This window comes from Montipora capricornis, chromosome 9 (assembly GCF_036669925.1).
Source record: "Montipora capricornis isolate CH-2021 chromosome 9, ASM3666992v2, whole genome shotgun sequence".
Lineage (NCBI taxonomy): Eukaryota > Metazoa > Cnidaria > Anthozoa > Scleractinia > Acroporidae > Montipora > Montipora capricornis.
Window position 1 is genome coordinate 10781183 of NC_090891.1, and position 15000 is coordinate 10796182.

At 41.4% G+C, this 15000-nt stretch overlaps 2 protein-coding genes and 1 pseudogene across 3 annotated transcripts in view; 2 read left to right on the forward strand and 1 right to left on the reverse strand.

Annotated features, from left to right (window-relative positions):
• LOC138017079 (WD repeat-containing protein 55-like) overlaps window positions 1-11830 on the reverse strand; it is a 25646-nt gene extending 13816 nt beyond the window's left edge. The window contains exons 1-4 of one of the 2 annotated variants that reach the window (XM_068864279.1): window positions 11793-11830; window positions 10940-11029; window positions 9083-9198; window positions 326-423 (exon numbers count right to left, since the gene is read on the reverse strand). In XM_068864279.1, coding sequence (XP_068720380.1) covers window positions 326-423; window positions 9083-9198; window positions 10940-10957 — 232 coding nt within the window. In that variant the 5' untranslated portion in view covers window positions 10958-11029; window positions 11793-11830. The remainder of the gene's footprint in view (window positions 1-325; window positions 424-9082; window positions 9199-10939; window positions 11030-11792) is intronic. The other variant, XM_068864280.1, reaches the window with a different exon arrangement.
• Window positions 2158-3976, forward strand: LOC138016172 (uncharacterized; annotated as a pseudogene).
• Window positions 11821-15000, forward strand: part of LOC138017080 (post-GPI attachment to proteins factor 2-like) — a 38474-nt gene continuing 35294 nt past the window's right edge. The window contains exon 1 of the mRNA XM_068864281.1: window positions 11821-12058. Coding sequence (XP_068720382.1) covers window positions 11885-12058 — 174 coding nt within the window. The 5' untranslated portion in view covers window positions 11821-11884. The remainder of the gene's footprint in view (window positions 12059-15000) is intronic.

Sequence of the window (15000 nt, forward strand, 5' to 3'; positions counted from 1 at the left end):
TAACTTAATTTCCTTTGTTTACATGAATTTTATAGATTATGAATTAGATAAAAAATTATGAGGGTTGTCCAAATTATACACACAAACTGAGTTGGGTCGACCATTTGGTAAAGAAAACTCAGGTTTTACATTTTGGTTGATAGAGAGGAAGTGTTTGTCAGTGCTCTTCAAGGTTCTTATTTACACATAAAGAACAAAGCATACAGCATAAATCACTTGTGAGTAATTAAAACCAGTTTTCTGTGTTCAACATGGTTGTCGGTTTATGGACAACATGACTCAAATTGAGTATATTTGATGTTTAGGATCATGAAAATATACTCACACAACCCATCTAAGGAAAAGGACAATGCTCTGCAAGCTTTCTTATGATGTCCAAGATCAAGCAGCAAATGGTTTTGTTGACAAGCTGAGTAAGAGTAGCTGAGGACATACAAAACAAAATTAGGCCAATTTAAATTTCACTGGTAAAAAAAAAGAAAAAAGAAACAATGTTCAAGATTAGAAATGAACAAGTACCAAGAACGGGACAAGGCTTTCCGCGCCTTCTCCGCATGGGTATGTGGCAAGGCAGAGACATGTTCCTACACTGCTACATGAGAGTGCGGCGAGGTCGTTGACTACACCGACCACATTAGCCGCAACGTTTTACTCAACTGAATCTACGACTCCGAAATACGAAAACAGGTACAGTCGAACCTCGATTATCTGGACTTGTTGGGACTAGACGAAATAGTCCGGATAACTGAGGGTCCGGATAATCGAGAATGTGAATATTAATGAGGAACAAAAACTGATTAAATTAAGAAAGCGACATTTAATCGTGAAACAAAACATTTACAAATCGTTTGGAAAACAAAATGGTCTGCATCTTCACTGTCCGTTGTGAATACCTTTACACGTGTCAGCAAACGTCATGATCTTTTCTTTGCTCTTGCGGATATCAGATATCTGCCATTTACTAACGCCATATTCAGCTGACAAATTGGTTCCTTTTTTTTTCTTTATCTAATCGCAAAATTATAGCCTGTTTATCTTTTACCGAAAGAACGGATCGCTTACGCTACAAGGACATGATGATCGTGAATAAACATTTGTGACGTAGTGTAGCTTGTTCGCCGAACGAGCCAATAGAGGGCAACTCTAAGCCAATCAGAACTCATTCGAAAGTTGTTCATTAGTTACGACGTGTGCGAGCGCTGCTTTATTGTGCTTTTTGAAAGCGAAACAAACTCGCCTTTACTTCACTTTTCAACGCCGTAGTTTTAAAAAGAATATGGCTACGGATCTTGATCATGACTAATAAATATTCATGAAAAAATTGGAATAAGAGAAAAAGTCCGGATAATCGAGAAATCCAAATAATCGAGGTCTGGATAAACGAGGTTCGACTGTACTGGGGACAACAGCAATACTGAACAAGCCTGTGAATGACGTCATTGCACTAGTGGAGCAGAAAGAGATGGTGCGAAATGCCCTACCCTCGTCAAACTTCTCAACACTGTCAGCCTCCCAACGCTAAAAGAAGACAGCCCAGTCGCCCACCCACCCCAACCCCAGCAGATCAGGACAGGGAAGCCTTATGCCCTTTGATTTCCATATAGATCCTATTTTCGAGATCTCGAAGTTTTAAAATTCGGTGATGTTGTTTTGTTTCATTTAGGCAAGTTTATGTTTTTCTTCTCTAAAGGTTTACTTCCGAATTCATTTAATGACATGTTTACACTGGCTAATTATATTCATCCTTATAATACTAGAAACTCATCCAATTGCAATTTTTATATTCCATTAGTTCGAACTAATATACGAAAATTTTCAATCCGCTTCCAAGGCCCTAAATTTTTCAATTCTCTTGACAGTCAAATTAAGTCATCTGGATCTACCGCTCAGTTTTGCAAAAACCTCAAAAGATTTCTTCTTTATCGTTAGTACCATCAAATTCTTCGAAGTATTTACGCTTTTGTATTTTTGTGGATAAATGTGTGTGTGTGCACTCTTTCGTCTTTTTAATGATATATTGTATTACGTCCCAGTGCTATCTTATCATAAGCTCTTATAGTTTCTTTATGGGCTTCCTCGCCTTTTTTTTACAATTTTTTGTATTTTCTTTAATCAATCGGATACATTATATGTAATCATGGCAAATAAAAACCTTGAAACCCTGATTGTAAAGGCTCCTTCAAAGTCTTCAAAGAGGGAGCATGCAGATGGAACACGAAGCTGCACCAGGTATGCATAAATTGCTACAGAGTGCGGCGACGGAAAAAATGCCCACAACCAGCCAATATCCAGGCGATCGAGTCAGAGCCGATATCTCAAGTGACAGCAATACACCATTTGGAAGCACACACAAGCCAACGACGCCGGAAATGTTCCCGCCGCAAACACACTGAAAGTGCTAGCTGTGCAGCCAGCAGACCCACGTCCACCAGACTGGAACATCACATCTTCACCAAAGGTGAATGGAGGCGAGCCCAACTCAGGGACCACTCAAGAGTGACCATCACCATCTCTGTTGACAATCCAGCCAACAGCACAGACGGCCAAGTCCACCGTAACCAAGTAACCCTATCAGTGAACGCAGACACCGCAGCGCAATCAGACCTGTGGTCCATAGAAGACTTCCTCGCTTGTGGATTCTCCCGTGATGACCTGCACCCTGTCAGACTGAGTCTGGCAGCAGCTAACCGCTCTCCCATTCGACTAGAAGGTGCTTTCTTCGCCAAGGTTACTGCAACATTTCCAAATGGCAAACTTACGTCCAGTCGTTCAATGGTGTATGTGAGCAACTCGGTCAGAGCCATGTACCTATCCTATGAATCGTTGCTCAACCTTGGCCTACTGCCAAGGGCCTTCCCCTCTCCTGGGGGAACACAGAGCCCCAGTGAGACAAACAGCCTAAATGAAACACACAGGTCCCCAACGACCAATGCTAGTCGGTTTATCAACGATGGCTGGGAAAGCCCACAGACCTCCAGCGGCTCCACGTGCTCATATCCCCAGAGGACAACCCCACCATTGCATCCTACTGAGCTGCCATTCCCCTCCACCCCAGAAAACAACCAGCAGATGAAGGCCTGGCTTATTGAAAGGTACGCCTCATCAACCTTCAACACCTGCCCTCATCGAGCATTGCCATGCATGGACAGCCCATCTACTGAAATACTTGTGGACCCCACTGCCACACTGAAGGCATTGCATACCCCGCAACCATACCTATCCACTGGCAGAAGAAAGTGCACGAGGACCTCCCTCACGACGAAGCACTCGGTGTAGTTGAACGTGTATCGTATGGAGAACCAGTGACATGGTGCCACCGCATGGTGGTGACCAGGAAACACAACAGCTCCCCCCGCAGAACAGTGGACCTCTCCCCTCTCAATAAATACTGCCAACGTGGAACGTTCACCATGAAATCGCCTTTCCACCTAGCATGTTGAGTACCAAAGGGCACTTGGAAGACGGTGACTGACACCAGGAACGGCTATCACAGCTTTCCCCTGCATCTGACAACATTCATCACTCCTTTCAGTCGCTGGCGCTATAAAAGAGCACCTCAAGGCCTCCTGTCATCCGGGGATGGCTACAATCGATGATTCGACGCCATCCTTTCAGAGTTTGAACGAAAGAAACGTGGTGTCGATGACATCATCCACTACGACACAGACTTGGAGCAGCATTGGTAGAGGACCATCAACTTTCTCACACGGGTAGGACAGTCTGGCATCATGTTGAACCCGGCTAAATTCCATTTTGCCTAAAAGAGCGTAGACTTCACGGGGTTCAAACCCCTCCCAAAGTACCTGGATGCCCTCCCCAGCATCCACAACAGACGTCAGAAGCTGGTTTGGCCTTGTTAACCAAGAGACAAACTATGCACAACTGCGTGACACAATGGCACCTTTCAAGCCATTCCTGAGCCCACGCTGCAAGTTCGAATGGTCCCCCGAGCTGGAAGCACCCTTCCAAACGTTAAAGAAGACCACTGTCGAAGCCATTCGGGAGGGCGTAGAGATCTTCGACTTGAAAAGACGTACCTGCTTCTGCCCCGATTGGTCCAACCATGGCATAGGATACTTCCTACACCAACAACATTGCAGCTGCCCCTCTGGAGTACCCGATTGCTGTCAGGAGGGATGGAAAATCACACTAGCAGTCTCACGGTTCCTCTCCTCTGCAGAGCAGCGATACGGGGCCATTGAAGGAGAAGGCCTCACGGTGGCATGGGGCCTCAAACAAACGCAATATTTCACCCAAGGATGCGACAATCTCGTCGTTGTCACCGACCACAAACCGCTGGTAAAAATCTTGGGTGATCACACTCTGGATGAGATATCGAATTCGCCCCTCTTCAGACTAAAGCAGAGGACCCTACCTTGGCGCTTCACCATCGTACACTGTCCTGGACGATACAACGAAGCCGCTGATGCCACCTCCAGACACCCGTCTCCTTCGGGCTAGGGAAAAGATCTCTCTCTTGGACCTCTAAGCGACCCAGACTTGGCCGAGTTAGCACTGATGGCAACCATCCGCAGTGACCCAGTCCTGCCACCAAGTCCTCCAGCATCTCCACTTGGCCCACCAAGGAGTATCCTCAATGGAACAGCGCGCTAGGGCTATCGTCTGGTGGCCTGGCATGTCAAAGGACATCTAAGAGACGAGAGAGAGATGTGCCGACTGCAACAGCAATGTGCCATCACAAGCAGCGACACCTCCAATACCCACAACACCACCATCCAAATCTTTGCCGATTTCTTTAATTATGGTGGCCACCATTACTTTATCATTGGAGATCGCCTCTCAGGCTGGGTGGAAGTACTAAGCTCTACAACAGGAACTAACCTAGGAGGATCCGTAGGCTTGGTCCACCACTTACGCAAATTCTTCTCCACATTTGATGTGCCAGAGGAGCTCTCGACCGACGGTGGCCCAGAATTCAATATTGGCATTGACCACAGAGAACCGTGTGTCATCCGCAGGCTTCCCCCACTCTAACGGGAGAGATGAAGTGTGTTCCAACAGAACCAACGAGGTCCCCAACCCCACAAGGGGGACAGGTCAGGGCTGGTCCTGGAATCCACCAGGAATGACCAATACAGGGTGAAAGTAGACAGATCAGGATGACTGACGTGGCGCAACCGCGCTTCTTGAGGGTGTACAACTAGTTGCAAAATTGTTGAGGCACTTTCATTAAAAAACACCTTTTCAAGCTTCCAATACTCGACGTATCTAGAATTTAAACCTTTCCCACTTCCCCTCCCCTCTTCCCCTTTCAATGTTGACTGTTTAAGTTTTCAACATTCCAAGACTGATAAGGGGGGAGGGGGGCTGCAGTGTGAGAGATAATAGATACATTTATAACACCCCAAGAAGGTGAAGTGTCTCCACTACTTTTGTAACTTGTTATAGCATCGCCACCTCCCAGCGGCACAGTGGCACTCGAGCTCGGCCAGGAAGCACCAGAACCCTGCAAAGGCAGCGCGGACAACCTCTTCCCCCCGCCGACCCCAACAGCAGAAACACCCTCTGGTCTAACACCCATAGCTGACCCCCTGCCCGACAGGGTGGAGCCTGAAGCGCCAGGGCCAGAACCACCTTCACCGCCTTCGTCACTTCCACATAGCCACCCTAACCGTGCAAGGCGACCACCGAAACTATACGAACCCGAAACTCGCAAATGGGTGGAACATTGAGTCCAGCACCCGACAACAGGTTCCTGGACTGGGGGGGGGGGGGGGGGGATCCTACGTTTGAGTTACGTTCGAAGAGTCATCTTATTCATAGCTACATTGGATTAGAACTCTACTTACCGCTTTATTATTGTAAGTTAGTTTGTACTACATCTATGTATCATCTTATTTAAGCTTGTAGGCCTTTGTCTTAGTATTGTTCTGTTGTTATTTGTATTGTAGGACTCTTTCATCGTTGTACGATTATTAAACCGTGTCCAGCAACGAGGAGCATATTTCTTCAACCTTCAGTACCCTTCCTGCACCTACAAGGCCAATGATTCTAGTTTTCAATCTAAAAGAGTTGCCTATTGGCACAGTGCAAGTAAATCCTTGTCTTCAAGTTGCCAAAAAATCAGAATTGCTGATACATGTCAACAAGTGAATTTAAATGTTCATGTCAGTAGCAGAAGATCGACCAAAGATTGGCAAGTTATTTCAAATATCGTAGTGAAAACGCCTGCTCTTTCTTTGAATCAGAAGATGTGATTGCATCTTACCGCAAATTTGTGATATGAACAGCAATTCACTGTACATACATTGTAAAGTTTAAGTCAGGATACGTTTACTAAGAATGTGCAAGAAACTACCAGCTACTGTATTTTCATATGTGCTTCCTATCCAGTTTAGTTGTGCTAAGGGCATGGATAAGACCTCGCATTGGTGTACACTTTAATAGCTGATTTGTCAAGTAAACATAGATACCTAATTATTGTTCCCTAATGTTCAAACTAATAAAAGCAACACAAAAGTTGTTGTCTTACTCTGAAACCTAGTAAAACAAGCTTAAAATAGCTCAGGAAAAAATTGCACAATTTGCACAGTTTTTCACACAATAAAGGGTTACGTTTCTGCAAACATTGGCCATGTAGCACTCTAGGTTTCTACCCCATATGAACCACGTGAGCATTAGCCTTACTAATGAAAATGGGCCCACACAAGGGCAGAGAAGAATTCTAACCAGGGTGGGAATTGAACCCACACCGCCAACGTTTGCAAAAACATAATCCTTCCTTGTACTTGTAATTGCCGTGACTTTAAAGGGGCTAGGTCATGCTATTTTAGGTAATTTTGTTTAATTTTGTTAATTATAACAGGGCTTCTGATGGGATGCGGAAAAAAATTAAAGATTATGCGGAAATTTTTGGCCATATTATGCGGAAACATGTTTTGATTATGCGGAAATTACACCGGATTATGCAGAAATTTAAACATTTATAGAACTAATAATTAGGCCCGTCCAATGTATTATGCTTATGGTAAATCAGGACTCGAAATTGCGACCAATACAGTCGCTTTTTCTCTTTTGTGATTAACATATCTGGCCGAGTCGCCAATTTGCGACCAACATTCACCGTTAAAATAAAAGGGTTAGTAATCGGCATTTTGCCGAAACTTTTGCTAAAAGAAATAAAGCGATAAAAAAATATTTTGTTTCTTGTCATGAATTTTGTTTCAATTTGGAGATATGGAGCAAAATTGTGATGTGGTTGAACCACGATCCATTCCATCGATCATTCACCATTTTCAGCGGTTTTTTACACATACGTATTGCGGGCTCTTTGTTTTGTACAACTTCATCGCAATGATTGTCCCTACTTTACCAGAGTTACAAATGATGCGATTTAATTTGCTGCTATAACTTGCGACTAAATTTTCATACCTTGTATCTTTTTCAAAAGTTTCGAGCCTAGGGTATGTTATGAAAACGGTTTAACTAGAGTCCAGGCTCATTCCCGAAAAATGAGTGGAAACTGCTTACGAACTTTCATCTTGCAAACGAAATGGCGTGTTTTCTTCAATGATCAGGAAAATAAGCGTTTCAAAATAGTCAATCTCTTTGGCTTTTGTGTTTGTGAGGGTGGTAATCAGCTGCTTTATCACTAATATCAGGCATTTCTTCAGTTTTATGCGGAAAATATTGTAATTATGGTGAGGATGCGGATTTTAGGGAATTATGCGGATCCGCATCGGCACATCCTGTCAAATGCCATCATGTTATAAGCTCTAAATGTCAAATTGGCAGAGCAAGAGTCTTTCACTTGCAAAATCACGGCCACATAACAACTGAGAATGATCTTCCAGCTTTGTAAATGACATTTTGATATAGACTGATATAAATTTGAAAAAAGGTGGGCCGACATTTTTCAAATTTACCCAAATTCAATCCATTTCAATCTTCTCCAGTTTTGTCCATCCATGTCCTTTCTTGGCTTCCCTGTGTTTTGTTGGAGTTCTTCTATAGTTTTGAACAGTTATTTTGATATTTTAGTTAATTATATGACCATTCGATCACTGCTGAAATTGCCTGAAATTGCGTGACCTAGCCCCTTTAACATCTTCAGTTCCCTCGGCTTGCTCCCGTTTGACCTTGTAGCTCAGTCAGTAGAGGAGCAGTGATGTAACCCGAGGGTTGTGGGTTCAATTCCCACCCTGGTCAGAGTTTTTCTCTGTCCTTGTGTGGGCCCATTTCCATTAGTAGGGCTAAAGCCCTGGCCAAACGAAACGCAAGTCATCGCAAGTCGACGCAAGTTCTCACTTGCGAAGACTTGCGTTCACTTGCGATAGGGTGGCCAAACGAGACGCAAGTTGAGCGCAAGTCCTTTGCAAAAGTAGCAGAATTTTTGTTTTTTTTTTTTCTTTTTCCTAGGCTCAGACTCGGAAGAGCTGCTACTTTCACTGTAGCTGCTGCTTATACTTGCACCGCTACTGGGTCTCCTGTTATGGTTTTCGTTTTTCTTATGTTTTTTTAACTCCCTATCCTTGTTTTCTTTTAGCCCTTCAGGGCTTAAGTTTTCCGAATTTTGCTCCGTGACAGAAGCCATCTTGTCAAAATGAAAGCGCGAAAGGCGCGAAATAGTTTGAGGTTCCTGCTCAAACAGCGGCATCAGATTGGCTAAAAGGTTTCCAAAAAAGTTCGAATGACTTGCGAAAACTTGCATCCACTTGCGTTGAGTGGCCAAACGAGACGCAAGTTGGGCGGACTTGCGTCCAAAATTTGAACATGTTCAAATCAAACGCAAGTTGTCGCAAGTCTTCGCAAGTAAATGCAAGTGGGTGGCCAAACGGTATGCAAGTCAGCGCAAGTAACAAAACTTGCGTCGACTTGCGATGACTTGCGTTTCGTTTGGCCAGGGCTTAACGCTCACATGGTTCATATGGGGTAGAAACCTAGCACTTCACATTACACTCTAATTAGTTAAGTCTTTTCCCACAATAGTCCTTTCTTATCACATAATATGCCCTGTAAAATTTCGCACAATTTTTGTTTTTTAATTGCACCATATCAGAAGGCCTGGCCCCCTTTAGCAACCTTCTTTCAAAGAATGTTTATGGTTGGATTGTATACTTACACTGTTACTTTGCCTTCAATTTCTCCAGCAGCAATAAAGTCTCTGTTTGGATGAAAACTCAAATCGAATACTTGACTTTTGAAAGATATGTCACTTGGAACAGCAATATCAGTTTCCTACAGAGGAAAAAAAGTAATTAAAACAGGCAATAATATATTCTACCAGCTGCAAACCCTACCCAGCAAAATAGCCAAGAAAAAGACTCAAAATTCAAAGTAAAAAGTGAAACAAAGCACCGATTTGAAAACACCATTTATGACCCCACCATAAATTGAATACTAACCAACAAAGGTTGGATTTGAGAGTAAATACTGTTTTAGGCCTTAAATTAGGCCTAAAACGTTCTTGCTCCTAATCTCAGTCTTAATATACATGTAATCCTAATCTTAATCTCAATGAATTAGGGGCTATAACGTTTAGGGGCCTAAAACGATATTTAATTTCAGATCTAATCTTTGTCAGTTGGTATTCAATGTATGGTGGGGTCATACAGAGTGTTTGGTGTTTGGTTTCGGTGTTTTGCTGTTTTGTGGTTTAGTAATGCCCAAATTCAATAATTGTTTGATTGTTGTTTTTATTCAAGATGACATTTTGACAACTCACTGATGGCTTACATGAAAAGACCCAGCCAAATGGATTCAACAGGTTGGTTCAACATCATCCAACATTGTTGGAACCAATGAATGAAGTGATAAATTATTTTATATGAAATGAATAATACATTGAACTGCGGATGTGAAATCAAGTGAAGCTACAATCCTTGCTGTTATGGATGCAATTGTAGCAAGTGCATAGACAGGGTTTGAACCTGTGACCTCACAATGCCTCATGCGATGCTCTAACCAACTGAGCTATGAAGCCACTGATGTTGGCAGCTGGTCATTTGTGGGTTCAAATGTTCCCATGATGAATGAACCAATGAACTAAGTGATATATGAAATAAATCACACCTTGAACTGCGGATATGAAATCAAGTGAAGCTATGATCCTCGCAATTATGGACACAATTTGAGCAAGTACGTACAGAAACCTGAAAAATTCAGGACTTCAACAGGGTTTGAACCCGTGACCTCACAATGCCGGTACAACACTCTAGCCAACTGAGCTATGAAGCCAATAATTATGTTGCCAGCTGGTCATTTGTGTGTTCACAGCACGGTTGGTTAGAGCGTCGCACTGGCATCGCATGCGAGATCATGGGTTCAAACCCTGTTGAAGTGCTGAAATTTTCAGGCTTCCGTATGTACTTGTTACATTTGCCTCCATAACGGCTAGTCTTAAAGAATGATCAAAGCTTCACTTGATTTCATATCCGCAGTTCAATCAATGATTCATTTCATACATCCTTTCATTCATTGATTCATTAATATATTCATCACGGGAACATTTGAATCCACAAATGACCACATGACCACCAACATCAGTGGCTTCATAACGTAGTTGGTTAGAGCATTGCACAGGCATCATGAAGTCATGGGTTCAAACCCTGTTGAAGTCCTGAATTTTTCAGGCTTCTCAATGCACTGGCTATTAAAAATTGCATCCATAACTGCAAGGATCATAGTTTCACTTCATTATTGGATCCAACATGTTACACTTGTTTGGCCACCACATTGTACAATGTTGAATGATGTTGAACAAATTTCCTTCAAACATCGCCTTCAACATAATCCAACATTTCTTTTGTTCTTAGGTATGAACAACAATGTTAAATGTGTTTGGCCACAGTATTCAGCATTATCAAATGCACATCTACATCTGCAGCTGCATGTTCCAGCAGTTGACTTAATTTTGTAATGGCTGTTTCTGCTACAGTTTCACATCATTTTTGGGGTATTCTGTAAGGTCTATTCTTACCACTGGAGTCTCGGCCATGCTTGTCCGCGATAATGGAGTATGACGGCTGGCCTTATGAGTCTGCACAACACAGAGTGTTCAATGGAGAGACTGGGCGAGAATATTATAGGGTAAGAAAGTGTAATGCGTAACATTTTACACTCAGATTGCAAAAAATATATATATATTAACATAACCTATTGTTTTCTTTGTTTTCAGAATTCCATGATCAATCGGGAGAATCTGATAAAAATTGAGAGAGCGGGAGGCATCATATCAAATCAGGAGGGCCACAACAACCTCATCTCCTATTCTTCTCGAATAGTGCATGTGTGTGGGTTGTTTAACGTCCAACAGGGAACTTGTGAGACAGGGCCTACGGTTTATAGCGATATTTCTCGTAACATCACTCATCGTTATTAAAATGCCAACCAGAACCTTATTGGCTGTTGAAATAAGGCTGCCTTCTTTTGTTCCGTGGTTGGCAAATTTGAATATCAAAAGAATTGTGACGTCAATGTTTGTCATCAACAAATATCGCTATAATCCTTATCCAAGAACAGTTGAAAGTCTACCCATTTGCAGATGAAATTACAAAGGTAGCACTTTCTCCTCAGTTACTTTAAGATTCTGAGTTTTGATCCCACCGGGGTTAGAACCAGCGACCTGCCGCCTGACAGCCCGATGTCAACATGAACAAACTGAGCCACCGGTACACGGTCTGAATTAAATTGACGTTGTTAATCTGCTCCTGAACCAAAATTAATGACTACACACCATGCTCGATATCGATTATCTAACTAGCCAAAATAACTAAGTTGTTTCTAACAGAAATCCTAGACAGTCTGTTCGCTATAACGCCAACGTAACAAACCTTCAATTGATCCGCCATCTTGTTTTAATAAATTAGCCGCTGTGTTACGCGCCTGCTATAGGAGCGGCTACGAAGCTACGAAAACTGTCAACATGGTTGACAATTTGGGAAGCTTAAGAGACAGTAACCTTCAGAAGGCTCTATTATCCTGTTCTTTAGAGCACTTTGTTTCATTTATAAGTCTTCTGCCCCTGCTCTCTTTCTTATCTTGTGCGGCCATCGCGGTTTTTTGGCATTATGAAGAAACTACAGTATTTCATTGTTATGTAAGTATCCGAACATGAGCGTATATTTCATGTATGCAGCATCAATGTTTTGACATTTGTCAGTTTTCCCGTGCTTGGGTCTCCATTCTAAGTCAAATGTCCACCACTGGCGACCACACTTCAATCAACTCAGGCACTCACGTAACTTTATTGTATACCTCAGTGACACAGTAAAGCCCTGGCCAAACTATCGAACAAAGTTGGATTCCACATGCAACATTGTTGGATGTAAATGTTGATGTAGCGGCAAAACACTATCCAATATTGCTTGATGAATTGTTATTCAAGTTCAAGGTGGCACTAAATTTATAAGTATAGCCCTAACACTAAAACGAAAATCGTTCGTAGCGTTTGTGCTGCTGGAGTATAGACCCTATGCAAAAATGGCTGCCTTTAAATTATTCTTTTGTTCATATTCAAAATAGCCCAACTAACCTCGTTTTTGAGACAAAAATAAAAAAAATTCTAAAGAATTTGTTATCCCGAACGAGGTTACTTGGGATATTTTGAATATGAACAAAAGAATAATTTAAAGGCAGCCATTTTTGCATAGGGTCTATGGGGTGCCAAATGTAAAAATTTATATATTTATTTAAAAGTACTTTTTCCCTATATTTTGTGTTATTTATCAAATGTCACAAAAGTGGCCCTGTAATTTATAAATAACACATTTATAAACGGCAGCTCTTTTCCAAAGGGTAAAAGGGTAAAGGGTAAAGAGTTAGTATTTATCTTACAAAATTTAGCATTTCTTTAATTTTCAACAACCTGACCCCTGACTTAAGAATTACCACAAGCGATAATCATATTACCTTTTTGCTCTCATTTCGTCTTTGTCTTTCAAGTTCCTTGAAAGTTATAACAAAACTCACATGCAGTTCAATTATACATACTGGGAGGTGGGTTGCTGCTCAAAACCTCGCCCATGTTTAGGGTGTGTTCGATTGGAAATCCGTTTTCAAAATTGCGATCTTTCTGATTTTCGTGAAAATATTGAAGGGCCGCAGCCAGGATGAAACATAGTTAAAATTTAAAAAACTATCTCTGGCTAAGCTCGTAGTTTTTAATCATTTTAGCCAGAGATCGTTTTTTAAATTTTTCTGATTTTCATTAGAACAAAATCCTGAAGTGGATTTATTTGCGGATTTTATTAATTAATTGCACTCATTCTCGAGATTTCAATAGCAAACCATTATTTTTTTTTTGATTTTGTGTTCAATTGCAATGCTGAAAGATCCAAGTCTTAAGTTCTACATGCAGATTTCCATTCGTAGGATTTGGTCTGCTGTGCTCTCCTTCATAGGGCACCCATAATATTGCTTCCACAAAAAGATTAATCATAAACAAAACAATTTCTTGGACCGTGCAATCGAGTTCGCGCCATTTCAACAGGGTGTAATAGGAATTGATGGCTGTGCCAAGCACTTCAGCAAAAAGTTTGGTTGAAAATATTACCCCTTACCCCTTACCCTTTATTCTTTTACCCTTTACCCTTTACCCTTGGAGAAGCACTGCCAATATATTAACACAAAAGTTATCAACTTTGCGATTTACAATTGCAAAGTTGGTAACCTAATGCGATTTATAAATCGCAAAGTTTGTAACGTTGAGATTTATAAATCGCACCTAAATTGCAATTTGAAAATCACATATTTGCGATTTATAAATAAATCGCGGGTGCGATTTATAAATCACAAAGTGCGATAAATCACACTTTTGTGAGTTAATATAACTGCAAACTCATGAAATTCATGCCTGTGGGCTTGTGGTTAAATGTTTTGATTTTTTGGTGCACAGATGAGACTTGACAAGACCTGCTCTCCTCAGCCATCTCAGGAATAATTTCTGAGGCATTAAGTGCTCAGGAATCATCACAGAAAAGTGAGGTAAGGATAGGTTTACTTACTTTTTGATCAATTTTATTTTGATTTATGGCAAATCAGTCTGAATTGTAAGCTTCGTTTTATTGCCATTTTTGATTTCCAGAGCTTGAGATCACAGAATCTTTATCGCACTGCATCCATACCTACAACTGCTCCTTCCCAGGTTTGTATGATTTCATATAGCTTCATCTTTACCTGTGTCATTACAAGTAAAATTATTACAAATGAGAGAAGTGATCCTCGGACTAAGGTCGACAATTTAAGCAACTACATGTATCTCTTCTAGACACCTGAAAAATTCAGGTCGCTCCAAGACTCTAATTGGAGTCGAACTCATGACCTCTGTGATGCCAGTGCAATGCTCTACCAACTGAGCTATGAAGCAGAATACTTCAGAGCACGTACATTTATTGGGCTCATTAATTTTGTTTCGGAATCCATGAAGGAGTCAATCACTGAAATGAATCTCCATCAACATTAGTAGAAATTCCATCAGTGCCAAGATGCAAAAGAGGCTGACAAGTGCATATTATATTACATCATTTTGCTTGCCAAATACTGTCTATGTCAGATGTAAATATGAAATTCAGGAGAAAATGATTTTATCCTACTTTTTACTCTCAATTTCCTTTGTTCTATGTAATATGCACTTGTTTGCAATTCTTGGCACTGAGGGAATTTTTGCTATTGTTAATATAGATTCATTTCATTATCGAGTCCTTCACAGAAACAAAACCCTCTCCCAATTGTGGGCTTCAAAACGTTGCACCGGCATCGCAGAAGTCATGGGTTTAAATCCTGTTGGAGCCACCTTAATTTCTCAGGTGTCAAAAAGAGACAGTTGCTTAAATTGTCGACCTAAGTCCAAGGATCACTTGTCTCATTCGTTAGTGATAACTTGTAACAACACAGGTAAAGATAAAGCTAGATGAAAACAGTTGGTGGGATAGGTACAGTACGATAAAGATTCTGTGATCTCAAGCTCTGTAAATTGAAAACATGTCAATAAAACGAAGCTTACAATTCGGACCGATTCACTATGGAGGTATACCTATGACA